The 13,088-nt window shown below is 54.1% G+C and overlaps 1 protein-coding gene across 4 annotated transcripts in view; it reads right to left on the reverse strand.

Annotated features, from left to right (window-relative positions):
• Nucleotides 1-906: 906 nt before the first annotated feature.
• prpf3 (PRP3 pre-mRNA processing factor 3 homolog (yeast)) overlaps nt 907-13,088 on the reverse strand; it is a 36,454-nt gene continuing 24,272 nt past the window's right edge. For 3 of the 4 annotated variants that reach the window (XM_072281999.1, XM_072282007.1, XM_072281984.1), the window contains 3 exons: nt 7,186-7,269; nt 3,776-3,837; nt 1,035-3,338 (listed from right to left, as the gene is read on the reverse strand). In XM_072281999.1, the coding sequence (XP_072138100.1) occupies nt 3,189-3,338; nt 3,776-3,837; nt 7,186-7,269 (296 nt within the window). In that variant the 3' untranslated portion in view covers nt 1,035-3,188. Of the gene's footprint in view, nt 3,339-3,775; nt 3,838-7,185; nt 7,270-13,088 lie in introns of all 4 variants that reach the window. The other variant, XM_072281992.1, reaches the window with a different exon arrangement.

A 13,088-nucleotide genomic window follows, 5' to 3' on the forward strand; every position in this document is an offset into this window, starting at 1 on the left:
TTGATAACACAAGCAACACATTTCACTGCATGTTTCAATGTACATGTGATAAATGAGTCTGAATCCAATCGTGAACGAGGTACTGCATGTTGGCAACAAGCCAGACTGAAGGGTGGGGAACACGCACAGAACGTTGGAGGAACTCGGCAAGTCAAGCTCCAGGTGCTTTCTCGAGGCTGGGACATTAAACCCAAGGTGCGGTGGGATATTATTTTCAGGAGTTAACAGGTCAGTCCTGGGCCAACACTTATCACCGGCCAATGCCAGAAATCCTGTTTAACTTAAACACGAAATACTGCAGATCCTGACCAACACACATAAAATGCTGGAGGAACTCAGCAGGTCAGGCAGCATCCATGGAGAGGAATAAACAGTTGACATTTCGGGCTGAGACCTTTCATTGGGACTGGAAATTAAGGGAGAACATGCCAGAATAAGAAAGTGGAAGGAGTACAGTTACGTGAGAGGTGGGACAGAAGCCAGAGTAACAAGGTGAGGGCGGAGGGGCAGGAGTACGAGCTGGCAGGTGAGAGGTGAGTCCAGATGAGGGGAAGGGCTTGCAGTAAGCTGGGAGGTGATAAAGATGAAAGAGGTAAAGGACTGTAGAAGGAATCTGACAGGAGAAAACAACAGACCATGAGAGAAAGGGAAGGCGGAGGGGGAACTATGGAAAGAAGGAATGAGAGAGGAACCAAAATGGGGAAGGGTGGGAGAAGCTATCTGATGTGTAGTGAGATTTTTTCTTTGTGAGGGTGTGGGATTGTGGGACCTGGGCAAGAATGCAACAGGGTTTCACATTTGGATTAGCAGTAGTCCAATGTTTCTCTGGCCAAAGGATCTGGGGCACTGGGGATGAATAACGAATAAGACAGCTGAGGAAAGCCCTGCAAAACAACACACATTCACTTTAGAAAAAAAAAATCAATCTTTATTATGAAACTCCAGGCTGTCTGCTTATACAGCAATAAATGTCTGAGCAGTACCCACACTCAACAAAACTGTTTCTCCAGGCTCTTCACACTGAAGGGTTCTTTCTTAATGACTGGCTCTTGATGTTGACGAGGTTGACTTTGTAGATAGAGTGAATGACCACACCAGTAATAAAGCACTTCCCAGCGTCTGAGCATCTAATATACAATGTGTCCAACTCAGAACAATTTTCTATGTCAAAGTCCAGTTGAAAAAAAAAGGTTTCCATAACAGTGCTGCATCACATACAAACAAAATGGGGACAGCAAAGACTATACACAGAGTGAAACTCCCTCCACACCGTCCCATCACACACTCCCGGGGTCAGACACAGAGTGAAACTCCCTCTACACTGTCCCATCACACACTGCCGGGGTCAGACACAGAGTGAAACTCCCTCTACACCGTTCCACCACACACTCCCAGGGTCAGACACAGAGTGAAACTCCCTCTACACCGTCCCATCACACACTCCCGGGATCGGACACAGAGTGAAACTCCTTCTACACCGTCCCATCACACACTCTCGGGGTCAGACACAGAGTGAAGCTCCCTCTACACCGTCCCATCACACACTCCCGGGGTCAGACACAGAGTGAAACTCCCTCTACACCGTTCCACCACACACTCCCAGGGTCAGACACAGAGTGAAACTCCCTCTACACTGTCCCATCACACACTCCCGGGGTCAGACACAGAGTGAAACTCTCTCTGTCCCATCACACACTCCCAGGGTCAGACACAGAGTGAAGCTCCCTCTACGCCATCCCATCACACACTCCCGGGGTCAGACACAGAGTGAAGCTCCCTCTACACCATCCCATCATGACACAGTTCCAGCGAATTTCCTTAGCCACCACATCCCTTTCCTCTGACATGTTCTGCACTGATGAGCTGCCAGGCAGCCGGGGGTGGGGGGGTGCCAGGCAGTATACTCCTCCCCCCCGCCCCCCACCTGAGCAGTAGCATCACTAACCCGAGTAGCAACCACAGCCAGTCTGCTAGCAAGCAACAAGCAGCAAGGATTTAGCAATGGGCGGGGAAAGATGGGGGCCATGAAGGGGAGGAGGAGGGGGGGTGTGACGGGGAGGCGGGATGGGGAGGGGGATGTGACGGGGAGGAGGAGGGGAGGGGGACGTGACGAGGAGGAGGAGGGGAGGGAGGAGGAGGAGGGGAGGGGGGACAGGGAGGGGGAGGGGAGGGAGACGTGACGGGGAGAGGGGCCGTGAAGGGAGGAGGAGGGGAGGGGCGCCGTGAAGGGAGGAGGAGGGGAGGGCGACGTGATGGGGAGGAGGAGGGGAGGGGGGCCATGAAGGGGAGGAGGTGGGGGAGGGGGGCCGTGACGGGGTGGGTAGGGGCTGTTCCAAATGTCCCTTTAACACAAGGCCCGTTTCCTGGGATGGTTCTGTATGCCAGATGTGCAGACGCAGAAAACCCACTCGTTCGACGCACAGAGCACAGTGTCACGCTGGCAGACGTTTAAATGCAGAGCAGGTGGTCGGTGCAAGGCTTGCGTTATGCACCTCAAACGTGATCGACTGGAGGCTTGCCTTACACACCCAAACACACTACACATCAGTGCAAGGCTTGAAACGCAACCCATGCAATGCCTGCATTACGCAGCCCAAACACAATCAGCACGAGACTTGAGTTACACAGCCCCTACGCGGGCAGCGCGAGCCTCGCCGAAGATATCCTGATGAACCTTCATTAGCGGCAACAACCCCTTCCTCGCCAGAATGGATCGCGACTTAAAATAAAAGGAACTCAGGCAGAGTTTATTTGGAGAGAGGGGAGGGGAGGGGAGGGACAAGGGTGAGGCGGAGGAACACGGTAGGATGCAGGGAAATTAACGTAAGTTTTAACAACTGGATCTGCCATGATCAGTGACCAGACATCGAGCTGGTGAGAAGACTGGGCTGCAGTGTTGGCAAACCAGTCCTGGAGCACGTGTACTCCACTTTCCTGACGCAGTCAGCGGGCTCTCCCTCCTGCCGGACCTCCGCAGACAGCCTGCTTTCCTTTCAACACGTACCTTCCCGGCATGCGGGAAACCTTCGTCCAGCGCGAGCGGCGTCCACCGGTGGGGAGAGCGCTGAGCTCTGTGGGCTGCTGCTCCTGCTCCATTTGAAAGCCGCCTCCCGCTGAGAATTGTCCGCATCCCCTCAGAGCCCCCCCCAGCAAACCCGCGGCAGGTGCGATGGTGCCGGGCAGCCCCCTCAGTCCTCGGTGACCTCCAGCACCGACTCGCTGATGGCCAGGTCCCAGTACTGCTCCACGCCGTGCTTTTTGAAGTGCTCGCGTGCCATGCTCTCTGTGGGGCACTGTTTAAACTTCATCTCCCCAAAGCTCCTCTCCTTCGCCGTTCCCTGGGTCACAAGTTCGGGGGAGGGTGGAGAGAGGTTTACCTGAATTAGAATCAAGGTTCCTGCGTCTCTAGAGACCACCCTCCCCCCACCCCACCACCTCAGACACCCCTCCCTACCCTTGGCATGGTCTGATTGCCCTAGGATCCCAGGGAGGAGGTGACAATGCCTAGTCTCTGCCACAGAGGCCGGGACTGCTGCCCAAGTGGAGATGGAGGATATGGGGCAGAGGGAGGAGATGGAGGCTTGTTGGAGTGAATGAACGGAGAGGGAGGGAGCTCGATAGGAGTTGGAGGGGTGGGAGAGAGGGAGGGAGACTGAGAGGAGTGGACGGGATACGGTGGGAGGAGGGTGGAGGGAGGGAGATGGAAAGCGGACAAGCATTCCAGGGTTACTTTTTGGAGTGGGGGGGAAGAGATGACAACGAAATCACTTCTTACCTCCCAGACCAGCACACACTTGTTCACCCTCTTCACCGCATCGTCATCAGACCCTTCCTCGTCTGTGAGGGAGAGACAGTAGCAGAGTCAGTGTACCAGCAGCACCTCCCCACTGCCTAGGTGAGGGGGCGATGAAGTACAAAGCTGGGATTTCTCAGCATTCCTTCCCCTCTCCCCGTTTCCATGAAGGGTCTCAGCCCAGAACTGTTCATTCTCCTCCACAGATGCTGCCTGGCCTGCATCTTGTGTGCGTTACTCAGGATCGCCAGCGTCTGCTGAACCTTGTGTTCGTGGATAAGCTGGGACTGTTTTCCCTGGAGTGGAAGGGGCTGAGGAATGACCCTGGAGAGGGGCATAATTAGTCTAACCTTTTCCCCCAGAGTAGAGAAGCTAAAACCAACAGGCACAGGTTTAAGCAAAAGGGGAGAGATTTAAAGGGGATCTGAGGGTGGTGGGTCTGTGGAACAAGCAGCCAGAGAAACTGTTTGAGCCAAAGATCAAAGAGTCCACGGCACTACAGCACAGACACAGGCCCTTCGGCCCATTTAGTCCATGCTCAACTGTTACTCTGGCTAGTCCCATCAACCATGACCCTCCATACCCCTGCCAATCATTTACTTACCCAAATTTGCCTCAAATGTTGAAATCAAACCTGCCTCCACCACTTCCGCTGGCAGCTCGTTCCACACTCTCACCATCCTCTGAGAGATCGTTTGAACAGATTGCAAAGGTGTTGATGGATTTTGGCAAATGGGGATTAGACAGGCATTTTTCTCAGTATGGCGGAGTTGGGCCAAAGGGCCTATTTCTGTGATGTACTGAATTTTATTTAGAGACAGCACAGCACAGGCCCACCCCGCCCACTGAGCTGCACCACCTACTGAACCCCAGCCTAATCACAGGACAGTTCACAATGACCAATTAACCTAGTGGTCCCCAACCACCGGGCCGGGAGGAAACGAAATGATTTGGGGATATGAGTCAGCTGCATCTTTCCTCATTCCCTGTCACAGCCACTGTTGAGCGTGAACGCACGCGAGGTCATTACCCGCGCGTCATCCATGTCAGCGCGGGAAGAAGATCAACCCCTCGAGCTTGCAAATGACAGCAGGCTGAAAAGTATGTTTGACATAACATCTCTGCCGGCATTCCGGATCAAAGTCAAGGCTAAATATCCTGAGATAGCCACGAAAGCACGGAAAACATTGCTTCCATTTCCAACATGTCTCTGCAATGAATGCAACAAAAACTAAATTGCGGAATAGACTGGACATAAGGAACCCTCTTCAAGTATCGTTGTCTCCCATCACCCCTTGATGGCACCGTCTTGTTGCAGGGAAACAAGCCCAGGGTTCCCACTGATTCAGCGATATTGGTGTGTTGCAATGATTTTATATGTTCATACGGGGAAAATACGTGCTGTGTGTTTAATATCCAAACGTTACTTAAAATGTTATGATGCTATTGACTTATATAACCATATAACAATTACAGCACGGAAACAGGCCATCTCTCCCCTTCTAGTCCGTCCCGAACACTACCCTCACCTAGTCCCACCGACCTGCACTCAGCCCATAACCCTCCATTCCTTTCCTGCCCATATACCTATCCAATTTTTCTTTAAATGATAATATCGAACCTGCCTCTACCACTTCTACTGGAAGTTCGTTCAACACTTACTTCAAGCTCCCCTGTCCTCCCCTGATAATTGACTTATCACTATATTCATGCCAGGAAAATATGCGCTGTGTGTTTAATATTAAATTCATTAGATAAACCCTTTTAGAAACGAAATTGAGTGTATTAGCCATTTATCACCTATACTCCGGTCGTGATTAACACACCCCCCCCAAAACAGAATCGCCAAAAATGATTTGAAGGAAAAAATCGGCAGGTACACGCATGTGCACTGGTGCCCGCGCAAGGCTTCATGGTCATTGTAGTCTTTTTCTGGGTAAACACAACGTATTTGACTGCTACTCTTGTCCGTTGGCAACAACCCCCCCACCCCCCCCCCCCCGCCCGGGTTGGTTAGTCCGCAAGAATATTGTCAATATGAAACCGGTCTGCGTTGCAAAAAAGATTGGTGGACCTCTGAATTAACCTACTAAATGGAACGTCTTTGGACTGTGGGATGATATTGGAGCACCCGGAGGAAACCCATGTGCTTACGGGAAGGACGCACAAACAGATGGAGTCAGAATTGAATGCCGATGCCCCGAGCTGGAAGGCCGTAAGAGACAGTTGCAGAATGAGGGCATTCAGCTCATTGAGTCAGCTCAGCCATCTCATCATGGCTGATATCTCTCTCTCTCTCAAGCACATTCTCCTGTCTTCTCTCTGTAACCGTTCACACTTGACTAATCAACAACCTATCAACCTCCGCCAAATGACCTGGCCTCCACAGCCCCCTGCGGCAACAAGTTCCACAGATTCGGCAGCCTCTGGCAAAAGCAATTTCTCATTTCTATCCTAAATGGATGTCCATCTATTCTGAGGCTGTGCCCTCTGGTTTTAGACTCCCCTACGGTAGGAAACATCCATTCTATCTAGGCTTTCCAACATTTGATAGGCTTCAATGAGATACCCCCCCCACCCCCCCATTCATTTACATTCCAGCGAGTAAAGGCCCAGAGCCATCGCGCTAACCGCTAAGCTACCGGGGTGTCCCAATGTCTCTGTGAATCACACCCCTGATTACATGCTTCCTGTGATCAATCTTCCAAACTCGGCCCAAAGTAACCTGGAGCCATCCCGGTCAGACCTGGGGAGTTACTTCTGTTCAATCTGACCGTTTAATTCTTAGACTGTTTAATCAGTGTTTTCTTTACAGTTAAACCTGTTTAAGCATTATATGCTTGTACTTTAAGCAATTCTTATATGCATAATAATTTAATATGCTTCCTAGTGGTCACAATATGTACAAGCAAATTTAGCGTGGCCCCAGCAGCTCTACCAAGTGTGACTCTGGAATTTTCTCTTGGTACTGCATTATTTCAATAATACCAATCTCATTGGTTGACTCTTATCGACAAATTTGAATGAAATGTTCTTTATCTATGGGCATAAGATAGCTGACCACAAACTAGTCCCATCTTAGTTCCTTAGTCTCTCTCTCTCTCTTTGCTTAGACCTCTATCACTGCTCGTTTCAATTTCTTGATGTTCTCTCATGGCTGAATAAAACCATCATGAAGCAACAGGTATTGTGCCTCATTGCTGACTTCTGAATGACCCTTGGATTAAAACACAAGAATCGAAAACCTTGTGAAATTGCATTGATCTAGAATCAATCCAAAAGAGTCCGGATACCACACTGGTGCTGTAACAGTGCGAGGCATCAACAGCACTGACACTCACCCAAACAGACATCCGCGCCTGGACCCTGGACACCCGCCGACCAAAACTCACCATCATCACGGGAACTGGCTGTCTGCTCCGACCACTTTATACGGTGCAGCATCAGACGCTTGAACTTCTTCTGTGCTTTCGGACCTGAGTGGACAGGAGGGGCAGCAGCTGAAACCATAACCTGGACATTCGGAACGCACAGCATCCAGATCAGTGGTAATCTCCCAGCCCAGTGAGGATTGGGGAAGGCCCACCATCCCATTACACACTCCCGAGATTCGACTCAGAGTGAAGCTCCCTGTCCACCATCCCATCACACACTCCCAGGGTCAGACACAGAGTGAAGCTCCCTTTACACCGTCCCATCACACACTCCCGGGGTCAGACACAGAGTGAAGCTCCCTCTACACCATCCCATCACACACTCCCAGGGTCACACACAGAGTGAAACTCCCTCTACACCGTCCCATCACACACTCGCGGGGTCAGACACAGAGTGAAACTCCCTCCACACCGTCCCATCACACACTCCCGGGGTCAGACACAGAGTGAAACTCCCTCTACACAGTCCCATCACACACTCCTGGGGTCAGACACAGAGTGAAGCTCCCTCTACACCGTCCCATCACACATTCCCAGGGTCAGACACAGAGTGAAACTCCCTCTACACCGTCCCATCACACACTCCCGGGGTCAGACATGGAGTGAAACCTCCCTCTACACTGTCCCATCACACACTCCTGAGGTCAGACACAGAGAGGAGCTGTGCTGACTGAGCTGGGAGAAATCGAAGGAAAACTACTGGATAAAGTTCGTGGAATACTTTGGAGGTGGCTCTAAAAGTCTCTTGGACAACTGAGTGAGTGACGGCGCTGGTGTGGAAACTCGGTGTGGAGTTTTACTGCCGGTTTGGACTGAGTTTGTTGGCGGCTGCTAACTGTGTAGCTCCCAGCTGCGGCCGCTGGCAACTCGCCAGGAAGCCGGTTCGCTCCAAAACCGGAGGCAAACGCCATCGTTCCCCCCCATTGACAGCGGGGCAACGTTCCTCCTCCATTGTTTTCCTGATTTTCGTCCGGTGTCGGTGCCGGAGCATCTGGAAGGACGTTTCGACCTCTCCCGGCCTGGGTCTCTGCAAGTCCGACGGAGCCTTTCCTGGCGCCGAGCCAGCGAGGAACTGTCGACTGCAAACTTTCCCGGCCAGTTATTCGACTCGTTCCAGGACTTCTAAACGGCACCGCTGTAGGATCCTCGGACTGGAAAAAGCGCCAGTATGCTGGACCGGTCTCCAGGGAGTCGCAGGCCTTCGGGGAGTTACGCAAGGGCGGCTGCCTCCCCGGCCTCGGATAACGCCCTGTTTCGGTCGGTGAAGGTGGAACGTGGGGTGCAATGTATTTTGCGCCCTGGAATGACACTAGAAAAGTGTGCGGAGGCAATGGAGGACCTTGTGGGGAGAGGTGGTATTCTGGCCACCGAAAAGGAGTTCGGAAAGGCGGTGTTCTATCCGGTGAATGAAGAGCTAGTGCACCGGGCCTAAGCAGGGGAGTCACAGTAGACAACATCTTTTTACCGATGGAGCTGGTGACGGCCCCCACGCAACGTATCGTGCTTGGGCGTGTTAAGCCTTTCATTCCAAATGAGGACCTGCTTCCCCCACTGGCCCGTTTAGGGCAAGTAAGGTCGAAGATTACTGCCATCCGACACAAATTTAAGAGACGCACCCTCCGCACCGTAATCTCTTTCCGGCGTCAGGTATTCATGCAGCTGGAAAGGGAGGACGATGTTGAGGGCCGGTTTACTGTCTGGCACGAGGGAGTAGATTATCAGGTGTACTGGAGCTCCGAGCGCCCGCGGTGCCATGCGTGCAGGGAGGTGGGGCACTTTCGGAGGGACTGTCCTACCACCCGGAACCCAAGGGAGCCCACTTCGGGCACCAGTGCCCCAGCTACCTCTGCCCCTGATCCTACTCCTGCGCGTGCGCTTGCGCCTGCATCTGACCCTGCCCCCGCCCCTCACCCTGCCCCTGCCCCTGTCCCTACTCCTACGGTTGGGTCGGTCCCTGCTCCTCTCCCTGTGGTTCAGGTGGGGGACGGGGTGGAGTCTGTGCGGAGTAAGAAGGCAAAGAAGAAATCCAAGCACGCTAAGAAGTTGACCTCTGAGGCTGCAGAGCTCACGCCCATTTCGCCTGAAGTGGAGCGTGGGGCTCGGGGAGGTGCGCAAGCAGACAGGGCGATGGAAACAGAAAGCGCCGCCCCATCGGTGAAGCCTGCACCTGTGTGCTCCTCCGGCGTGAAGAGGAGAAGGGAACATTCCCACAAGAGGGCAGGGGATGTAGATGCGGGGGAGTCCCAGGAAGGGGTGGGAATCCGATTAGGGGTTGGTTCTAAACCTGAGTCCCCAGATGTAGGCACCAGTCCTGGGGTAGATGGTGTGGTTGTGCAAATAGCTTGTGATAACCCTGTTTGCACAAATGAGGCAGCCCTGGAGGCCTCCACCCAGGACCTACAAGTCAGCGCCTCCCTGGAGGCAAGCGTACCGAATAGTGTAAGAGGAGACGAGACAAAGCTCTCTCATTCTCAGCACCAGGCTGCTTGTGAATCCCTTGGACCAAAGGTGCCGGGTTCCCCTCTATACCTGCCCCCTGGGGAGGACGATATTCTATGCACGTCGACCCCAGCAATAAATGACTTGCAGGGAGTCCCTGGGGATTGTCCCTCCACTGTCGCAAATGTGGATGAGGCTGATGCGACGGTGGAGGGGGCAGGTAAGAGCGAGGTGCCCGCTGCGCGGTATGGGTCACAAGCGCAGCCATCTATTGGAACATGCGGGGAGGCCGATGGGGATTCTGTCTGCAGTGACGGGTTGGAGGGGGACTCTTTCGATAGTGAAACAATGAACATCCTCACCCCTCCTGAGAAATCCCCATTGATACCTGTAGAGGAAATTAAGCATTTCATTCTCACCTCTGAGGGTGCCAAGCACCGGCCTCAACTAGCCTCGCTTCGCTGGCCCAGCATGCCGAGGTTGGTGAAGTCCCTGCGAGTCATCCTCAGATGTAAGGGAAAGGGAAAGAGGAATGCGGTGTCGGAGAACGACAGACGGCAACTAAAATCTTTCCTAGGTGACCTAGTAAGGGACATCAGAGGGAGAAGCAGCCTCGCTCCAACGGGGGATGGCGGGTCACAGGGTGTCGCTGGTACCGCTCGAGCCCGGAAGGCAAAAAGTATCCTTGCTTTCTTTCCGGGCAGTGTGGTGGAGGGTGCCTCCGCTCTCACCGAAATGGGCACAGCTGCTGAGACCTAGTGTGCTCCCGCCATGAAGCTTACCATAGCTAGTCTCAACGTAAACGGCAGCAGGGGTCCTCTTCGCAGGCATAACAATCTCTCAGCCCTCAGGGATGGGCGGTATACGGTGAGTTTCCTGCAGGAAACCCATACCATCCCTGGGGACGAGTCTGCTTGGCTCCTGGAGTGGCGGGGCGGGGTCTACATGAGCCACCTCAGCTCCATTTCTAGCGGGGTGGCGATCCTGTTGGCCCCGACCTTCCAGCCAGTAATTGAAAGAGTCCAAGACGTTGTGCCCGGCCGCCTGCTCCACCTGGTTGTGCGCCTGGATGGCGTACCATTGCATTTTATCAATGTGTATGCTCCCAGGCGCGGTGTGATGCAGACGCACCTATTCTGCCAGCTGTCCACCCTGCTGAGCTCCATCGATCCTGGGGACTGCGTCATCCTCGGGGGAGACTTCAATTGCACCCTCGAGGCGGAGAACCGCTCGGGCCCCCAACGCGACCCAGCATCGGCAAAAAGGTTAAAGGAGCTAGTCGGCTCCTTTGACTTGGTGGACAGCTGGCGGAATCTTCACCCCAACTCTAGCGCCTTCTCGAGAAGGTCTAGAGAAGGAGGTTCCAGGATAGACCGCATGTACATCTCTCGGGCCTACGTCTCCCGCGTGTCGGCGTCCTCCATGCGGGCGGTGTCGTGCTCGGATCATCACCTTGTGTGGATGGAATTTATTCCACTACACCCTCGGGTGGGATCCGGGTATTGGCATTTTAACAACCGGCTGCTGGAGGACAGCCGATTCCGGGATTCGTTCTGAGCGTTCTGGGTCTCCTGGCAGGAGAGGCGGAGAGAGTTCTGCTCCCTACGGCTATGGTGGGATGTGGGCAAAGCCCACATCCGGTTTTTATGTCGGGAGTACACTAGGGGGTCGACAAAGAGGCGGAGCTCTGAGGTTGAGCGGCTTGAGAGAGCGTTGCTTGACCTGGAGTCCCGCCTCGGTCCGACCGCTGGAGACCAGCAGCTGTGGCAGGAATACCAGGAGAAGAAGGACACACTAAGGAACCTGCAGCTTCAGCAGTCCCGAGGTGCGTACATGAGGTCACGGATCCAAATGCTGCAGGATTTGGACCGTGGCTCACCCTTCTTCTACTCGTTGGAGAGGTGGCGGGGAGTTCAAAAGCAGCTAGTGGAGCTGCTGGCTGCCGATGGCTCCTCCATCACGGACCCTGATGGAATTAACAACGAAGTCCGTTCATTCTATCGGTCCTTATTCTCGCCTGATCCGTCAAATGCGGAGGCGTGTAATGAGGTCTGGAAGGATTTGCCTAAGGTCAGCCCAGAGGACGCAGTGCGCCTGGACGCCCCCCTAACTCGGGAGAAGCTGTCCACTGCCCTTCGGCAACTCCGGAGGGGCAAGTCCCCTGGTTTGGATGGACTGAGAGTTGAGTTTTATCAGGCTTTTTGGGATGTCCTGGGGGATGATTACAGCCTTGTCCTAGGGGAGAGCCTAGCCACCAGAGAAATGCCCCTCTCATGGCGAAGAGCTGTTGTGGTCCTACTGCCCAAGAAGGGAGACCTCCGCCTGCTAAAGAACTGGCGGCCGGTCTCCCTCTTGTGCGCGGACTACAAGATCTTCGCCCGGGCAATGGCCAACCGTCTGGGTTCGGTAATTGGACAGGTGGTCCATCCTGACCAATCTTACACAGTCCCGGGCCGCTCCATCCAGGACAATGTCCACCTAGTACGGGACCTGATCCACCTACTCCAGGAGACTGGGACCCCGGCAGCGTTTCTTTCTCTTGACCAGGAGAAGGCGTTTGACCGGGTGGACCACAGTTTCCTGGTGGGCACCCTGCAGGCTTTTGGGCTCGGACCACACTTTGTGGCCCGAGTTCGGCTCCTGTACTCTGCCGCAGAGTGCCTAGTTAAGATTAACATATCATTGACAGGACCTATCCACTTCCGAAGAGGAGTGCGTCAAGGGTGCCCCATGTCCGGTCAACTGTATGCAATCTGTGTCGAGCCATTCCTCAGCCTTCTTCGGAGAAGGCTGACAGGTCTGGTTCTGCGCGAACCGGACATGGAGGTCATCCTCTCGGCCTACGCCGATGATGTACTCCTCATGATGACAGACCCCCGTGACCTGCGGAGGATGCGCGAGTGCCAAGATGTTTTCTCGGCGGCATCCTCCACGAGGATCAACTGGGCAAAATGTTCCGGACTCTTAGTGGGCCAGTGGCAGGTGGACTCCCTGCCGGAGGAGATGAGAGCTTTTGAGTGGAGCACCAGACGCCTTCTCTATCTGGGGGTCTACCTGAGTCCTTCTGGGGAGACCTGGCTGGCGAACTGGCAGGACCTGGAGACAAAGGTCATGGCCCGGCTAGGGCGCTGGTCAGGCCTTCTCAGGGTGCTTTCCTATCGGGGCAGGGTGGTGGTCATAAACCAGCTGGTGGCCTCCATGTTGTGGTACCGGATGGTCACCTTGGCCCCCCACTGCCCCTTCTGTCGCGAGAATGCAGAGGAAGCTAGTGGACTTCTTCTGGGGAAACAGGAAACACTGGGTCTCTGCAGCGGTTCTGAGTCTCCCAGAAGGAGAGGACGGACAGTCGCTGGTGTGTGTACGCACACGACTGGCGGCTCTTCGCCTCAGGACTCTGCAGAGATTCCTGTACGCCGAGCACC

The sequence above is a fragment of the Mobula birostris genome, chromosome 2 (assembly GCF_030028105.1).
Source record: "Mobula birostris isolate sMobBir1 chromosome 2, sMobBir1.hap1, whole genome shotgun sequence".
In the NCBI taxonomy this organism is placed as follows: domain Eukaryota; kingdom Metazoa; phylum Chordata; class Chondrichthyes; order Myliobatiformes; family Myliobatidae; genus Mobula; species Mobula birostris.